The 18,741-nt window shown below is 43.0% G+C and overlaps 3 protein-coding genes across 4 annotated transcripts; 2 read left to right on the forward strand and 1 right to left on the reverse strand.

Annotated features, from left to right (window-relative positions):
• Positions 1-1,191: 1,191 nt before the first annotated feature.
• Positions 1,192-6,163, forward strand: LOC128209476 (alpha-tocopherol transfer protein-like). Its single transcript, XM_052913523.1, has 7 exons — positions 1,192-1,729; positions 3,277-3,442; positions 3,782-3,846; positions 4,339-4,541; positions 4,762-4,872; positions 5,451-5,580; positions 5,858-6,163. The coding sequence occupies exons 1-7, from the start codon at positions 1,600-1,602 to the stop codon at positions 6,061-6,063; spliced, it is 1,011 nt and encodes a 336-aa protein (XP_052769483.1). The 5' UTR covers positions 1,192-1,599; the 3' UTR covers positions 6,064-6,163.
• On the reverse strand, positions 5,838-18,546 carry LOC128209475 (galactose mutarotase-like). 2 transcript variants are annotated; one of them, XM_052913520.1, is made up of 9 exons: positions 18,533-18,546; positions 13,135-13,234; positions 10,342-10,472; positions 9,257-9,417; positions 8,652-8,861; positions 8,141-8,222; positions 7,824-7,974; positions 7,431-7,614; positions 5,838-6,452 (listed from the first exon to the last, which is right to left on the reverse strand). In XM_052913520.1, the coding sequence occupies exons 2-9, from the start codon at positions 13,188-13,190 to the stop codon at positions 6,369-6,371; spliced, it is 1,059 nt and encodes a 352-aa protein (XP_052769480.1). In that variant the 5' UTR covers positions 13,191-13,234; positions 18,533-18,546; the 3' UTR covers positions 5,838-6,368. The 2 variants fall into 2 exon arrangements, with proteins under 2 accessions (XP_052769480.1, XP_052769481.1); XM_052913521.1 differs by lacking the exon at positions 18,533-18,546 and having other exon boundaries at positions 13,135-13,239.
• On the forward strand, positions 13,618-18,727 carry LOC128207806 (mucin-4-like). Its single transcript, XM_052910945.1, has 3 exons — positions 13,618-13,651; positions 15,816-18,506; positions 18,630-18,727. The coding sequence occupies exons 1-3, from the start codon at positions 13,618-13,620 to the stop codon at positions 18,725-18,727; spliced, it is 2,823 nt and encodes a 940-aa protein (XP_052766905.1).
• The last annotated feature ends 14 nt before the right edge of the window (positions 18,728-18,741 follow it).

Consider the following 18,741-nt stretch of genomic DNA (forward strand, 5'->3'; position numbering starts at 1 on the left):
AAGTAAGCGAAAAGTTATCTTTAATTTAAGTCTTTATTTTAAGAAAAATATTGCCTTCCGACGTATAGTAGCATATATGACGTAATTTATCACGTGGTATACACACACTGAAGAACGCTGGGCCTAACTGACCTCAAGAGCGGTTGGTCCTGACAAGTATACGACCACCTATCGCTATCAGTGTTAGATAATTTGCTACAGTTAAGTAATTCGATCTGCTGTTGGGTGAAGGTACCAGTAGTTAATATTGAATTAAAAATTAAATTTGCGCGAAAACGACATAATGTCGTATTATATAGTATAGTCGAAAGCATACTTTACCAACAATCAAAAGACCTGGACAAGACTCCCGGCTGCGGGAGACGGACGTTTCATGTTCCACAACTGATTTTAGTATTTGTAATTTTGTAACTCTAATTGCTCACAAATGTCTGATGATATTCATACAGAAAGTGACAAATTTGGCAAGCCAGTAGAGCACAGGCCTTCATGGGTCTCTTGTTTAAGAAAAAATAGTTCTTGTGATTACCTTTCCTGCATGCAAAACGTTAAAACCGTTCAAGACATTTGCATGAAACCTTAAACACATGTTTCTAGTTAAACACATGTGTATCAAGATTCATAACAGGCCCCAATATCACAAAAATACTTAAGTCAACTTTATACTCAACCCCTTTTTACCACATAACGTCAGAATTAATTAATAGTCTTACAAGCTTTTGCATTATTTAAATGCACATTTTGTCATAGAATAAGTGGATGAAAAAATTGGTAAAGATGTCAAGATATTAGGGTTTTTTTTAACTATCGATCAAATGTTTTTATCAACGTCTTCTATGAGAAATAATATTTTTACAAAGGGTATAATTATGTACGATTTTTTATGTTTTGTGGTAAAATGAGTTGAGATTTAGTTGATATTGATAATGAGATTTGACTTGATTTTGGACATCATATTTGACAAGCTTTGCCTCTTGGTCGACTGGAACAGACAGGCGAACGAGGGCACCCGATTGGCTTGAGAAGGGAAGCGGAAACCGTGGGAACAAGTTGTTAATTGTCATGCCAAATTTCGTGCTATTAACGTACCATTGTTCATTGTCAGACTTAATATCACACTGTCATGTGGTGGATGGTGGTCTTTAGTATCGGAGAAAGTTTGAGATCGGAAACGACGGAAACAAGTTTAATCGTAATATTATACAATGTGTGAATTGGACGTAAAGGGTGTGTTGTTGCCATTGTCAAGTTTCGTGCTTTTATTTCATGTTATAACATTTTTCATTGTCAGACTTGATATCACACTGCAGTCGTGCACAAAATCGATAAGAACATATTTGGTTGGGGAACTGAAATATCTGTAAAACCGCCACTTACTCGGTGAAATCCAATAATCGTGAAGACAATTGCAGTGCAGTGAAATAGCCTTCACCATGGCCCTGGAAGTTTGTCAGGATTCAACCAACGAATACTAGTTTGTCATGAACACTTTAATCATTTAATCAAGAAAGAACATTAAATGGACTCGAGGAATGCCTATATGATATGATCGCCTGTTTGAAATTACTGCATCAAAAAGTAGCCGGGACCTAGACTGCTATGGATCAAACGCCCGTTGAGTGTTCGGAAACATTTCCGGATTGTCGCAAAACGGAAGTTGATGTGAAGGAGGAGACGGACGCGCTCCGGGATTGGATAATCCAGCAACCGGAAATACCAAACTTTATTGGTAAGAAACGCGCTTGAATGCAAATGCATATGAGCCACGTGTTGTATTCATGTGCCATGATTTTTTAACATTATATATTTTCAATGTGACCGATACTAATGTTATGTTTTTGCTACTTTAAAGTAATTAATTCACAATGATTTTGTTATCATTTGATTAGCAACAAGCACATATTAGTTTCATTTATTTTATTGAAATGATGTTAATGCAAATAAATAATGAATTCATTGTATTATATAACCAAATATCGTTTTATTTTAATACCTACTAGTATAGAATTTGTTAATTATACGAATCGTTTCATGTAAAAATGCGAAAAAGACGCAGGATGCGCATCGTTCCATATACTTTTCTGACAATTTTTCACTAAGTTCATAACCAGAGGCGTAGCTTGGCTGAAAACACTGTGTGTGCTGAGTTTTCGGGGACTCTGACGTTCGGGAGACATAACCTCTTCGGAGTTATATATTTCTTATAAATAAAGATGTCTTCATCATCATTCTTTTCTCGAGTTTTCTGATAAGAATGTATGACTCCGCCTACATTACCTATATGTAGCTACGCCCCTGATACCAACACATATTGTTTAAGGTCGGTTACAATTTGGCTGCAATATATTTGTGTTTTGTCTATTTGTGAGTCAGTTTCCGCTAAAGGATTTCAAAATAGCTGCATCTAGTGCACGTTGTGGCGACGATACATTGAGGTCAAGCAACTTGACAGATAGGCAAACAATATAAACAACTTAGGCAGGGTTTTAGCAAAACAGTTATGGGTGGTGGTGCTGTACCCCGTCCTTTAGAGAGCACCTTCTCCCTCATGGAGACCAGCATGTACACCCTGTCCTTTTGGGAGCACCTTCTCCCTCAAGTAGACCAGCATGTGTCCCCTCCTACCTTTAGAGAATTTAATGCTTCGATAATCAAAACATTTTTTGATCAAAACTTAAACTTTTATTTTAAACTCGTACAAACTTGACATATTCGGCAGTTGAAACCAATTATAACTACGATAAGGAACAAAATTAATCTTATTTTTGTTTAAAAATTCATTAAGTTCAAATTCTTCACTGCCGACACAATGCGCCCTTTTCTACTTCAGCACCCTGTCCTTTAAAAAACCTGGCTAAAACCCTACCAACCGCTGCGTGAGTTTACATTGTACATCACGCACATAATACATTCATTTGTATGCTAATCAGGAATTGCTTCGATTTTGAGATAACTTGGCTCAAAAACGTCATGATGATGTGGTTTCTGGATGAATGTTACAGTCGCGGCAGTGCAATGCCAAGATTATCTGTTATTTTAAATGTTTGTCAATAACTCACTGTACGCTTTTCATTATATATAACCGTATTTCATTATGCCAAAGAAATTATATGTTCCCATTTGTGCTTTCCATCTTACTCAAGTTTATCTTGGTTAGCATTCATCAGCACCATGCTTTATTTGAAAACCGACATAATTATTCACTTGTTTCGTAAGTGTCCTGACAACCGATGTAACGTGTTACGCCATGATAATTGGTTTTATCTTTTATCTCAGAATCTCGCGTTTTGGCGGCTTTCCTGAACGTGTGCAAATTCAACCAAACCAATACCCGAGAACGCCTTCGGCGGTACTGGGTAACACGGCGGGACGGTATTTTACAACACCTGAATGACCTTGACCCCGCGTCTCCAGTCGTCCTTGAAATCCTCAGGGGTCCACAGTAGGTTCATTTTTTCTGGTTCCGAGTTAACTTTTGTTTGAATACTGAATGGGATATGTACATTAAAGAATATGCCACATTTATCACAGTTCGGGTGATGGCAGGAGTAATACAGATTGCCAATTGAATCAACGACCAATAACATAGTGACCCCATTTATATAACAAACCGATGAGGCGCAACCATGTTCGAGGTAATTGTTGGTCTATTGATGATTTGTATTGAGTCACCTATGACCATCCTTAATCAAAAACAAAATCATTGGTCATTATGAAAACATGTTCTTGTAATTCATACAGCATAGTTATTAATATAGCAACACAAAAACGTGTATTTCAGTGCAGTGTACGTGCCGCTGCCAGGCCGCGACAAGGAGGGGCGGCGGGTGATTTTGGCTCGCTGGAGTAAGCAGATAATTATATCATTTCACCATAGGGACATAGGGATAGTTAAAATTACATTTGGTTTTCATTATAAAGCAAATCACCTTCTCCGACTTCCACCTATGCCGTTACCCTGCTATCGTATTCTTGGTATCCTATATGTGTAATAATTAATTACGGATATACAATTACGCTTGCCAAGTTGGTTTCAGTGTGTTAAAAGGTTTAATTAATACGACGATACTAACTTAATATTTCTAATGGAATCACGCAAACATCATCACCTGCTGCACGTTATACGGACTAATTACCAATACCTTGATGTATTCTGATCTAATGAATTTATACTCTCAGATTTACACCGCTGGAAAGTGCCAGCCAAAATGGCCATATATCATATGTACATGTGCACTATTACTGTAGATGTATTGTGGCGCTCCAGACATGGTCTTTCTTTATCAAAACCAAATACATCTACATGTAAAGTTTTTTTGTTTTTGTTTTTTTTTACAGATGAGCTTGACGTCAGCGGAGTGTCTTACACGTTTGAAGAATGGTTCCGCGCAATCAGCGTCGTGTTTGACGTCGTCAGCTTCATGGATGAAACCTCATACCGCAATGGCATCACGATCCTCATGGACGCCAAGGGCGTTCGGCTCGCGCACCTGCTCTTTTTCGGTTACACCAACAGTTGCAAGCAGGTCGCAATGATGCAGGTCAGATCAAACGTTTACACACACTCGTTAAAACTTGCTAGAAAGTTTCCGGATCCCTTAGACATTTTTTTCAGTGGATTCTGTCAACATATGTAGCATCTGTACTTAGAGACATATCCGAACTGACAAAGACAGTGTTAGAAAGAAGAAGATGACTTAATGTCGAATAAGTACTAAAAACGAATATTGAATTGTGTTCTTTTGCCTTTATTCCCTTCAGAAAGGCTACCCGATCCGGATCAGGCAGGTGCATTACATTAACAACAGCCGGGTGATCGACATCTTCCTCCGCATCGTCAAGAAGGTCCTGTCCCAGAAGCTCGCAAACAGGGTATGCAAACACCGCCCCAACCACACCACCATAACCACATCACCGTGATCACCATACACCATAACCACATCACCGTGATCACCATAACCACATCACCGTGATCACCATAACCACATCACCGTGATCACCATAACCACATCACCGTGATCACCATAACCACATCACCGTGATCACCATAACCACATCACCGTGATCACCATAACCACATCACCGTGATCACCATAACCACATCACCGTGATCACCATAACCACATCACCATGATCACCATAACCTAGCCGACTCCGGCCTATCCTATTCAAACACTTTATTTATACATTTAGTATCGTTACTTGGCCAATATAAATCTTGCTAAAGAAAGAACAGTTGTTGAACAAAATACTCGACTATGTACAATTGTTTAATTCCTTTTCATTTCCAAACATCTGCGTTGTTTTCTCCTTGCAAACACCATTAACAAGACTGGGTATCGTCTCTGTTAGGGCTTCTGTGACCCAAACTTATTCATCATTATTTTTATAATAGGAAATATCATTGGCTCAGTGACATGAATCATATGAACTTGTTAAATACTTTTTAGATCGCATTGCACGGGACTAAGTACGAGAAACTGTTCCAGCACGTGGATGTCACGTGTCTCCCTGACAACTACATCCCGGCGTACGCGGATAGCGATGGGACGGGAGCGGGGTCTATCCATGATATCAAGGGTACATTCCTCTTTAAGTTCCACTTTTAGCCTGACCGTTTTGGCATACTTAATAAAAATATAATAAAGGCCAGAGAAAAGAGGAAGAATATGGTGCACATTATTTAGCACTGCCAAACTTGTAAAATAAAAAAAGGAAGATTATGCCATCGTTAAAAGAATATTGATTCGGTCATTTCGAATGACTTAATTTGGGAACTATGTTATTTATTTTGCTACCATCAAGTCATGCCGTGTATAACGTTAACAATTCACCAGTTTGTGTACTTCTGTTAAAGAGCGTTTTGTCCACGATGAGCTGCTGGCCCCACGGACGCTGACCTTCCTACGTGAGCTATACAGCGCGAGGGCCGGACAGGATGAACCCTGTCCTCGGAACTCGGGACTAAAACTGGAGGAAAAGCCAGCTCCGCGGGATGGAGTGTTATTGCCGGGGGAAGAGACCCCGGCGAAACCGGTGTATGATGAGTGTGACTTTGACTAGGAGGCAGATGACGGACAGGGCGGGAAATAGAGACAACTACGACAATCGTGTTCACGCCGACTGTGATTTATGTGTTCATGTGAACTGTGTTGTAATTTGGTTATTGAGTTATGTTTGATTCCTGTTTTTTATAATTAAAATATAATTATTCATGACTTGCTGTGTTATAAAACAGAACAGAAATACCACTCAATTTATAATACATCTATGAAATGTTACCAGCTTGTATAAATGGTCGATCACTGTTTTGGGTGTTTAAATGTGTAAGCAGTGGCTGAGTTTATTGACCATTCCAATATCCGGGCTCACTGTTCTTGGAGGCCAAACGTGTACCAGGCGGTCTCCCGGTACTGCTGGTCGGGCTTCAACACTGACTGGGGGAACTCCGGCTGAAACACGGAGAATACAAACAAGTCTAATCGTTGAAGCTGGATATGCGTGCTCCCTCGGGATGTTGGGATCTTGTTTTTTTTTTCTAATCGACACAATGATATAAACATATCATAATGAAACTTATACATACATTATATATATATATATATATATATATATATATATATATATATATATATACAATAATTGACCCACCGTTCAAAATACTTCTTCTAGGACAAGCATTATCGTGTTTTATATGTTCCAATCATAAACTAAATTCAGATATAAGCAGACATTAAAATGTGAAGCGTGTAGCCAGAATTCTTTTTTCTTTATGAATATTCATATTGGTACGTGCAAGGTTTAAATAAATTGATGTTTCGAGTGTCCCCAATGTGAAGAAATTGGAGCAAACCATCTTTTTAATTGGCACAGTGGGCAGAGAAGTCAAATGATAACCTGATTGTAAATTGCCGACTGCGATTGAAAAATAGATAAAGCATAAGTCCATCAAGAAGATAATGTTAAAAAAAATGTTGTATTCTGGGGCTGGGGGCTTTATTAACAATAAACTCAGCTGAATTTGAGTTGATATACTATTTATATTAGTAACAAGAGATATGCACCTGAGGCTATGCCCATGTTGCCAAGTCTGGAGTAAACAGACAATAGTCCTTGTTGCAAAACATTGATGTGGAACCAGTTCGTTTTTTGTACTCATGTACACATATACACATATCTTAAAAAAAGAACACTATGTAAATCATTTAAAACATATTAACAATTGCCTTTCTCAGTCTCAGTTTAGGGTCAGATTGGTGTCCGTCCGTATATAGATACCTCAGGTACTAGATTAGCAGTATTAACAGTCATAAGTCTGTGTTGGAGTGTGTGTGAGGGGGGGGGGGGGACTTTTGCCATTACTCAGGACACAATTCGGTACAGAATATCTAAACAGTCACCACAATGTTGAAGCGGTCTAAGAAACTCACCATTTTGACGGAGTTAGGGTAGCCCATCGGCATGAACTCAATGGCGGCGTAGCGCGGGTACCTGGCGCCTGCCTTACATGGGGCGTCCCCGACAATTTGGGGCATAAAGTGGTTACTGTACGCGAACACTGTACTGTTGGTAGAGGCGACCTCTAGGTACCGACCGCTGCCCGGATGATCCACCCTGCAGTTAAAAGTGACACGAAGGGATTATGCTAAAAGCTAGTTGCTTTCAAATGTATGATCAATCAAAATTTGACAAGTTGTGCGACGTTCTATTTCGACAATGCTCCCTTTTCATTACACTTTACTATCTACTAAGAGGTAGAGAGAGGTCTAGAAGCATGTGTATCCATCATAGGTAAGGGCCAAAAGAAATTAGTATAAACTAACCTTGCCATACGTTTTCGCTCTCCTCGGCGGTCGAAGACAAAGGCGTGATGGAAGGCACAACCACCGCTCAACGTTTCTAATACCTCACCGGCCAGGTCGCGACCGGACCGGAAGTCCATCACCGGATCCTCATCCACCGATATCAGCTTACCTGGGGCAGGAAATGGATTTCGGGTTAAAGGGGACGTAACTTTTAGTTTATGAAAAGGTAATGTGTACCCTGCCCCCTCCCCTTTTAATGATATGCAATTTATCTTTGGCAAGGAATGAAGAATGACCACTTTTCGAGAATGCAATTTGGTGAACCTTTATAATACCTGTTGGAAGAAAGTCGTCACCAATGTCCAGGAATTTGTCGCTGTAGACGGTGACTTTGTGATCTTTTATGGCCCCTTTGTCCTGAAAAACAAACACAATGAAACTTTTTAATGAATGTCAGACTGGTCAATTAAAGCGGCACTCAGTTATACCGATTTTACAATGTTTTTATTTTTTGTATTGGAAAGAGCAAATTTTTGCGTAAATATCTGCAAACCAATGATAAAAGATTGCTGACAAAAGATCAGTCGCAGATTTTCATGTTTCCAAAACACCAATTTTTGATCTTGAATATAAAAATCTGCGATCTAATTTTTTGTCAGCAGTCTTATATAACTGGTTTCCATGTATTTTCGCAAATTGGCTCGTTCCAAGACAAAAAAAACGTAAACAAAAGTTGTCAAAACGTTCAATCTGTGAGAGTGCAGCTTTAAATAAATGGATAATAATTACGATTGACACATGATACAAGCTACACGTTACATCAACCCCACCCCCATGTGTACGCACGTGTCCGGCAAGATTGACCATGAAGTGACTGCCCATGTCCACCACAGTGGTCTTTGTGGTTGTGGCACTGTAATCCATAGTAAGGGTGTTGTCCTCACCCAACGTGAACGTTACATGGGTGGTCACCTCCCCTGGGAACCCTTCGCTGCCGTCAGCGTCGACGTACGTTAACGTCAGCGTATCGCCCTCGATCTTGTAGTCCCATACACGCTGGAGTAGGAAGGTGATAGTGTTGTACTGACATCGAAGCGTTGAACATACATGACAGATTCATGACACATGATTCGATTCTGATAATGAAGAAAAACATATTGTATTCTGTAATAAGTTCTCGTAACTAAGCTACTTATGTTGTATGTACTAGCAAAAAGGAACAGTACCTACTTCGAGATTTTGCTGAATAAAGTCGCGTGTTTCGATGATTGCATTATGTTAACCAACTATTTGGGAATACATGCAACGGTGTTAACGAGAGGCACTTCCTCAAAGATTTTGAATTTTTCACAGTTAAGTCATTTTTAAAATATCCAATACAAATGTAACAACGTATGCCGTATATTAAAGGCGCACAAATAAGGTTGATAAAAACCCCAGACAAAGCGTACCCTGCTGAAACCTACGAATCCCCCATGGACGATATGGCCGCCGAGCGGGTCGTTACGGGAGAGTTTGAACGTTTGTCCGTCAATCGTCATCTCGCCGTTCCCGATCCTGTTTGCAACCCTTCCACACAGCGCTCCAAAATAGTTGTTATTCTTCTCATAATCTGGTGGATGAATATTGATTAGGTTTGCTACGAAGTAATTCCGTACCGTTTTTGGTAAAATCAAGTCAAGTTTATCGTCTCACCCCTTTTTGAAGACTGGAGATACACGTCTGTAAATACCGGTTTGTCGGTCGGATAGTCTGTCTGTCGGTCTGTTTATGTCCACACAAAAAATGGGATGATGTAAGACCATAAACCTCCAATGGAATTTAGCCAGTAGCTGACGCCTATTGCATTTGGGGGTTTGGTCCAGTAGTAGGTTTTCATTGTCCGTGATTTTGATGTTGGAGTCAAGATAAAGTCACTAGTGTTTGTTGGTACACTATCGAGACAGGTTTGACCTTTGACAATGAAACTTTAGTAAGAGGTTGTCCTTGACCAGTAGTTGATGCTTAAGGCTTTGTGGTCCGTATGTCAAAGGTTAAAATATAAAGTTACTGCACAGTACCTTAAGAGCGGTGGACGACGAGTCAGGAGAGAGTTATCCCTGTCCAAATGCTGACCCCATTTTTTTGGTGTCACAACGTCAAAGTCAAGACCAACTCACGACCCGTTTGACATAGGACCTTGTAACTTGACGGGAACGTTGTTGCTTTGGAAACGAATTCGTCAAATATCAAGGCCACAGCGATTTTCAATGCATTCCTTCTTAAAAAACTGAATGCAGTCTAGCAAATGTTTCTGATAAAGTGGCGCTGACGGGGATGTTTTACAAACATTGGTTTTGTGTACGTAGCATTGAAATCGATTCTAATCTTTATAGAGCAAATAAATGAGCAGTAACGATAAGCGTTGTATGTTTGTTTATACAACGTTTGTATGTTCTGTTTGATGTTGTAAAATGATTCGGTATTCATTTAAGTATATTCACTGTAGCATCTTTTTTTTTACTATTTGGTAAATAAGTTAGAGTTATGTACGTACCTTTGACGTTATCGAAGCCAAGGTTGACGTCGACAACGTTGCCGTCTCTGTCCGGCAGCTTTATCTCGTAAATGACGCAACCAAAGTTCAGAACGCTGATGGTGACCTTGTTCTCATTCGTGAACGTAAATCTGTTTGGTAAAAGTTTTAAAGTACATGTTATTTGTGTTTCTGTAGTCGCTTGATTCCTTTTGCAGAGTGGAATGGTCTCGCTTTTTGGATAATTTGAAATTAAGGAATAATACCAATTTGGGGAGATATGGTAGTAGACTTGTCAGTCCGTCGGTCAGACGATAACTCATAAGATTGTGGATGGATTTAAACAACTGTTTAACAGCATAAGCCATTCGGAGATCCTCGGCCATTTTATCGAAAACAACCTCGGATGTATTTGGACGGTTTACATACTCAAAAAGTGGTACGTTTAAGTCCGCTGCAAGTAGATCGCGTATTAATTTTATTTAGCAGTTAAACTTTGTGACATTACTCTTGGGATTCTTAATTATGTTTGCAATAATACAATTCAATGGCAATCAATTTAAACTTAGATCAATAAATACAACTCTAAAACACTACTTTAATTAACGATATAATTCAAAATTTTACGAACTACTTCAACTGATGTACCTGCATACATCCGAGGTTGTTTTTGAAAAAAATGGCCGAGGAGTTCCGAATGAGCATAAGCAAAACGCAAGCTCGTTTTGGGCTACGCTCCACTATATTTTTTATAACATTATGGCCCCTTTCCATCTAAGAATTTGCCAAAACTACGTTGTCCGGACAAGAACTCATGACAAGGTCGACGGATTTAAATTAGTATTGTTATCTACGCTTTACACCATGAAAAACAGGTCAAATTTGACTACAAACCATCAGTTATTGACGGAGTTATGTTTCCTTTTCAACTTAGAATTTGCCAAAAAAACGTTGTCCCGGACCCTGAATACCCGTGAGAGGATTGGCGGATTAATATGAGTTTTGATATAATAGTTGTTTAACACCATAAACAAAAGGCAAAGTTCGCCTTTGGTTTCGATCAACTAGTTTTTACAGAGTTATGATCCCTTTTCAACTTTAAATTTTGATAAACTTCGGTGTCCGGACAATATCTCATGACAAGGTCTACGGATTTAAATTAGTATTGGGACCCTCGTTTAACACATTTGGTCAAACAAAATAACTTCGACGTCTTTATGTAAAGAAATGATATGACAACAACTTACACAGAGTGTGTGTATACCACGTGATAAATTACGTTATAAATGCTACGTCGGAAGGCAACTTTTTGCTTCGAATGAAAACTTAAAACAAAGATAACTTCACTATTTCTTCAGCATTTGGAATGAAACATAGCGCAGTCTACGCCGCTTATTGAGCACCGCCTTTGGTCGTTTACCAGAGTTTGATTGAAAGTTTAGTTTCATAAAACACTTCGACAAACCTTTTCACAATACGGCCGTCTGACGGAGCAGTGTCAAAACATTTATTGGAAGCAGGTTCGGCGAAGTGTTTTATAAAACTAATCACCTTATCAAACTACGGTAATAAAACAAAGGTGGGGCTCTTTAGGCAGCATAGACTGCCCTTTGTTTTATTTCAAATGGTGTAGTAAAAGAAAAGTTATCGTTGATTCAAGTCTAAATTTTAAGCTAAATGTAGCCTTCCGACGTAGCATTTATTACGTAATTTATCACGTGGTATACACACACTGTTAAATTAATATTAAATAAATACCCATAGTTAATGGAGCTACCTTTTAAACATCCGGAGCATTACAGTGCCACGGGTTACAATTCCAAGTACATGATCTAATTGTTAGGTACGTTTATGAATGCACACAGCCAATATATGAATGAAATGGAAGCATTATGAGATGTAAGCAATGGGGGTAGTAATTCATTTTGACAATTAATCACTGAAAACTAAAATAGTTTTTTTTTTGTACATAGACACCACAAATCATTTTAATATGGTTCAGTAGTGGCATGCAGTCTTAACAAGACTTAGTTCAAAGTTATTTATGGTTTCAAGACACACCAGCATTTGGTGCGCTTCCGTTTACAATCAAAATGTTTTATTTGCTTAATATTTAGGCAGCGCTCTTTACATACATCATTAAATGGGACACCCGATAGCCCAGTGGTTGAACGTTCGTTTTGGGTGTTGAAGGTCAGGGTTCAAAACCCAGCCGCGTTTAACCGAAAGACGTTAAAACATAGTCCCGTAAATCGGTGCTTTACACCGAGCACGTTAAAGAACCAAAAGTTATCTTCACAACAGCTATGTTTCTTCAAGTCTTCTTAAATCTAGGTCGAAAGTGATGGTTGTATAAATCCATAGCGAGCGTTCTACCTGTTTTAATAACGGTACCAATAGGTTGAATAGTTTTACCTTTAATCACAAAAATCCAATGTATAATAAAAAGCAACAGCAGAAGAGCGTATTACCTGTGCGAACTGTTGGTCATCAAGAGAAATTATCACCCATCGAAAGAAGAAAATGTTGCAAAAACATCTTGTTATAATAAACTTACCACGTTTACAGGTTGCATTGATTAAGGGAATTGGCTGCTAGAATTATAAAACAACATGCGTTTGTGCTGTAAAGGCAACCTGTAACTATATGCATCGTGGTTTCGGCATTCAGCACTGACTTATATTTTCCCAACAAAAGTCGCTGTAAAAGAACAATATCATAGCTGATGTTTTAACCATGCATTATAAATTACATTTCTTGAACCGATTCATGCTGAGAAATGTCTTACAGAACAGACAGGTATATCAAATTTACTTGTAAACGTCTTCGCCTGTCGACGTCTTTCCGAATAATTCTTGTTTTAACGGCATCTTTCACCTCACGTTCCCCTCATCAGTCAACTTGGATGTACACCCTGAGTTTATTTTCATTATCTAGATATACATGATTTTATCGTATGTCTATCATAAACATTCGGTATCTGTCTGAACTCACGATAAACAAGCATATTCAGCGGGATATAACCGAGGTCATGTGTTCTCTCACACCAGCCGCCCCAGACATCCCCCATCACAAGAGACCAGCCCAGATCAAACGCCCGTTCCCTTTCGCCCTACAGACAACCCTTACCATAAATACGTCACTGTATTGATTTATGTTATATTTCTTATATGCTGAATTTAACATTTAAGAACGAGTTCAAACCAATGGGCGTTTATTTGAAAATTGATAGATACACATAAAGTCTCGACGTTATATGGTGACCTTAGTCCAGAAGTGTTCAACTCCTGTGCAATCATGGAACGCACCGTTACTTTAACTAAGTACTACGGTAATTAAAATCTGGGACAGCAGTAGTGGTTTCATTGCAGTGAAAATAACAGCAGAGTAAATAACATGATAGCTCACCGAAAATAACAATAACCTTCCCCTCTCCCATATCTTATCACTTCACGCCATTTCCCTCTCCAAATGCACATAAACTGACGCCTTACGACCCCCCCCCCCCTCTTCCAAATCACACAACCTTACGCCATTCGCCCCTTCCCCTCTCCCATATCACACAACCTCACGCCTTTCGCCCCCCTCTCCCATATCACGCAACCTCACGCCATTAGCCCCTTCCCCTCTCCCAAATCACACAACATCACGCCAATCGCCCCTCCCCCTCTCCCAAATCACACAACCTCACGCCATTCGCCCCTTCCCCTCTCCCAAATCACACAACCTCACGCCTTTCGTCCCCCTCTCCCATAGCACATCACCTAACGCCTTTCGCCCCCCTCTCCCATGGCACATCACGTCACACCTTACCCCTCTCCCATATCACATCACTTCACGTCTTTCGCCCCTCTCTCCCATATCACATCATCTCAAGCCTTTCAACCCCTCTCCCATAACGCCATTCGCCCCATCCCCCTCTCCCATATCACATCACCTCACGCCATTCGCCCCTTCCCCTCTCCCATATAACATCTCCTCACGCCATTTTCCCCTTCCCCTCTCCCATATCACACAACCTCACGCCTTTCGTCCCCCTCTCCCATAGCACATCATCTCACGCCTTTCGCCCCCCTCTCCCATGGCACATAACGTCACACCTTGCCCCTCTCCCATATCACATCACTTCACGTCTTTCGCCCCTCTCTCCCATATCACATCATCTCAAGCTTTTCAACCCCTCTCCCATAACGCCATTCGCCCCTTCCCCCTCTCCCATATCACATCACCTCACGCCATTCGCCCCTTCCCCTCTCCCATATCACATCTCCTCACGCCATTTGCCCCTTCCCCTCTCCCATATCACACAACCTCACGCCTTTCGTCCCCCTCTCCTATATCACACAACCTCACGCCTTTCGTCCCCCTCTCCCATATCACATCACCTCACGCCTTTCGCCCCCCCCCCTCCCATGGCACATCACGTCACACCTTTCGCCCTTACCCCTCTCCCATATCACATCACTTCACGTCTTTCGCCCCTCTCTCCCATATCATATCATCTCAAGCCTTTCAACCCCTCTCCCATATCACACAACATCACGCCAATCGCCCCTCCCCCTCTCCCAAATCACACAACCTCACGCCATTCGCCCCTTCCCCTCTCCCAAATCACACAACCTCACGCCTTTCGTCCCCCTCTCCCATTGCACATCACCTAACGCCTTTCGCCCCCCTCTCCCATGGCACATCACCTAACGCCTTTCGCCCCCCTCTCCCATGGCACATCACGTCACACCTTACCCCTCTCCCATATCACATCACTTCACGTCTTTCGCCCCTCTCTCCCATATCACATCATCTCAAGCCTTTCAACCCCTCTCCCATAACGCCATTCGCCCCTTCCCCTCTCCCATAAAACATCTCCTCACGCCATTTGCCCCTTCCCCTCTCCCATATCACACAACCTCACGCCTTTCGTCCCCCTCTCCCATAGCACATCATCTCACGCCTTTCGCCCCCCTCTCCCATATCACATGATCTCAAGCTTTTCAACCCCTCTCCCATAACGCCATTCGCCCCTTCCCCCTCTCCCATATCACATCACCTCACGCCATTCGCCCCTTCCCCTCTCCCATATCACATCTCCTCACGCCATTTGCCCCTTCCCCTCTCCCATATCACACAACCTCACGCCTTTCGTCCCCCTCTCCTATATCACACAACCTCACGCCTTTCGTCCCCCTCTCCCATATCACATCACCTCACGCCTTTCGCCCCCCCCCCTCTCCCATGGCACATCATCTCACGCCTTTCGCCCCCCTCTCCCATATCACATGATCTCAAGCTTTTCAACCCCTCTCCCATAACGCCATTCGCCCCTTCCCCCTCTCCCATATCACATCACCTCACGCCATTCGCCCCTTCCCCTCTCCCATATCACATCTCCTCACGCCATTTGCCCCTTCCCCTCTCCCATATCACACAACCTCACGCCTTTCGTCCCCCTCTCCTATATCACACAACCTCACGCCTTTCGTCCCCCTCTCCCATAGCACATCACCTCACGCCTTTCGCCCCCCTCTCCCATGGCACATCACGTCACACCTTTCGCCCTTACCCCTCTCCCATATCGCATCACTTCACGTCATTCGCCCCTCTCTCCCATATCATATCATCTCAAGCCTTTCAACCCCTCTCCCATAACGCCATTCGCCCCTTCCCCCTCTCCCATATCACATCACCTCACGCCATTCGCCCCTTCCCCTCTCCCATATCAAATCTCCTCACGCCATTTGCCCCCTTCCCCTCTCCCATATCACATCACCTCACACCATTTGCTCCTTCCCCTCTTCCATATCACATCTCGTCACGCCATTCGCCCCTTCCCCTTTCCCATATCACATCTCCTCACGCCATTTGCCCCTTCCCCTCTCCCATATCACATCACCTCACGCCATTTGCCCCTTCCCCTCTTCCATATCACATCTCCTCACGCCATTCGCCCCTTCCGCTCTCCCATATCACATCCCGTCATGCCATTTGCCCCTTCCCCTCTTCCATATCACATCTCCTCACGCCATTCGCCCATTCCCCTCTCCAGTATCACATCACCTCACGCCATTTGCTCTTTCCCCTCTTCCATATCACATCACCCCACGCCATTTGCCCCTTCCCCTCTTCCATATCACATCTCGTCACGCCATTCACCCCTTCCCCATTCCCATATCACATCTCCTCACGTCATTTGCCCCTTCCCCTCTTCCATATCACATCTCGTCACGCCATTCGCCCCTTCCCCTCTCCCATATCACATCACCTCACGTTATTTGCCCCTTCCCCTCTCCCATATCACATCTTGTCACGCCATTCGCCCCTTCCCCTCTCCCATATCACATCACCTCACGCCATTTGCTCCTTCCCCTCTTCCATATCACATCTCGTCACGCCATTCGCCCCTTCCCCTCTCCCATATCACATTTCCTCACGCCATTTGCCCCTTCCCCTCTCCCATATCACATCACCTCACGCCATTTGCCCCTTCCCCTCTTCCATATCACATCTCCTCACGCCATTCGCCCCTTCCCCTCTCCCATACCACATCACCTCACGCCATTTGCCCCTTCCCCTCTTCCATATCACATCTACTCACGCCATTTGCCCCTTCCCCTCTCCCACATCACATCACCTCACGCCATTTGCCCCCTCCCCTCTTCCATATCACATCTCCTCACGCCATTCGCCCCTTCCCCTCTCCCATATAACATCACCTCACGTCATTTGCCCCTTCCCCTCTTCCATATCACATCTCCTCACGCCATTCGCCCCTTCCCCTCTCCCACATCACATCACCTCACGCCATTTGCCCATTCCCCTCTTCCATATCACATCACCTCAAGTCATTTGCCCTTTCCCCTCTTCCACATCACATCACCTCACGCCATTTGCCCCTTCCCCTCTTCCATATCACATCACCTCACGTCATTTGCCCCTTCCCTTCTTCCATATCACATCTCCTCACGCCATTCGCCCCTTCCGCTCTCCCATATCACATCCCGTCATGCCATTTGCCCCTTCCCCTCTTCCATATCACATCTCCTCACGCCATTCACCCCTTCCCTTCTCCAGTATCACATCACCTCACGCCATTTGCTCCTTCCCCTCTTCCATATCACATCACCTCACGCCATTTGCTCCTTCCCCTCTTCCATATCACATCTCGTCATTCCATTCGCCCCTTCCTGTCTCTCATATCACATCTCCTCACGCCATTTGCCCCTTTCCCTCTTCCATATCACATCTCGTCACGCCATTCGCCCCTTTCCCTCTCCCATATCACATCACCTCACGCCATTTGCCCCTTCCCCTCTCCCATATCACATCTTGTTACGCCATTCGCCCCTTCCCCATTCCCATATCACATCACCTCACGCCATTTGCTCCTTCCCCTCTTCCATATCACATCTCGTCACGCCATTCGCCCCTTCCCCTCTCCCATATCACATCTCCTCACGCCATTTGCCCCTTCCCCTCTCCCATATCACATCACCTCACGCCATTTGCCCCTTCCCCTCTTCCATATCACATCCCGTCACGCCATTCGCCCCTCCCCCTGTCCCATATCACATCTCCTCAAGCCATTTGCCCCTTCCCCTCTTCCATATCACATCTCGTCACGCCATTCGCCCCTTCCCCTCTCCCATATCACATCACCTCACGCCATTTGCCCATTCACCTCTCCCATTTCACATCTTGTCACGCCATTCGCCCCTTCCCCTCTCCCATATCACATCACCTCACGCCATTTGCTCCTTCCCCTCTTCCATATCACATCTCGTCACGCCATTCGCCCCTTCCCCTCTCCCATATCACATCTCCTCACGCCATTTGCCCCTTCCCCTCTCCCATATCACATCACCTCACGCCATTTGCCCCTTCCCCTCTCCCATATCACATCACCTCACGCCATTTGCCCCTTCCCCTCTCCCATATCACATCTCCTCACGCCATTTGCCCCTTCCCTTCTCCCATATCACATCACCTCACGCCATTCGCCCCTTCCCCTCTCCCATATCACATCTCCTCACGCCATTTGCCCCTTCCCCTCTCCCATATCACATCACCTCACGCCATTTGCCCCTTCACCTCTTCCATATCACATCTCGTCACGCCATTCGCCCCTTCCCCTCTCCCATATCACATATCCTCACGCCATTTGCCCCTTTCTCTCACATATCATATCACCGGTACTGCCCACTACATATTGACGTACCAGCCGGAATTTACTGCAGCAGTCCGTTTGTTACTAATATTTTTTAACAATACCAGTACTTGAGTATATACATAATATGCATTCTTATTCATCACAGAATCTGTAGTACGCAAAGCATTATCGCTCGATCTGGTGTACGAGAAAGAGATCTGGCTGATGCAAGCCGATAGGAAAACTTTTACATACAATTTGTAGCAAGTGCATGCTGT

Source organism: Mya arenaria, chromosome 11, assembly GCF_026914265.1.
Source record: "Mya arenaria isolate MELC-2E11 chromosome 11, ASM2691426v1".
Lineage (NCBI taxonomy): Eukaryota > Metazoa > Mollusca > Bivalvia > Myida > Myidae > Mya > Mya arenaria.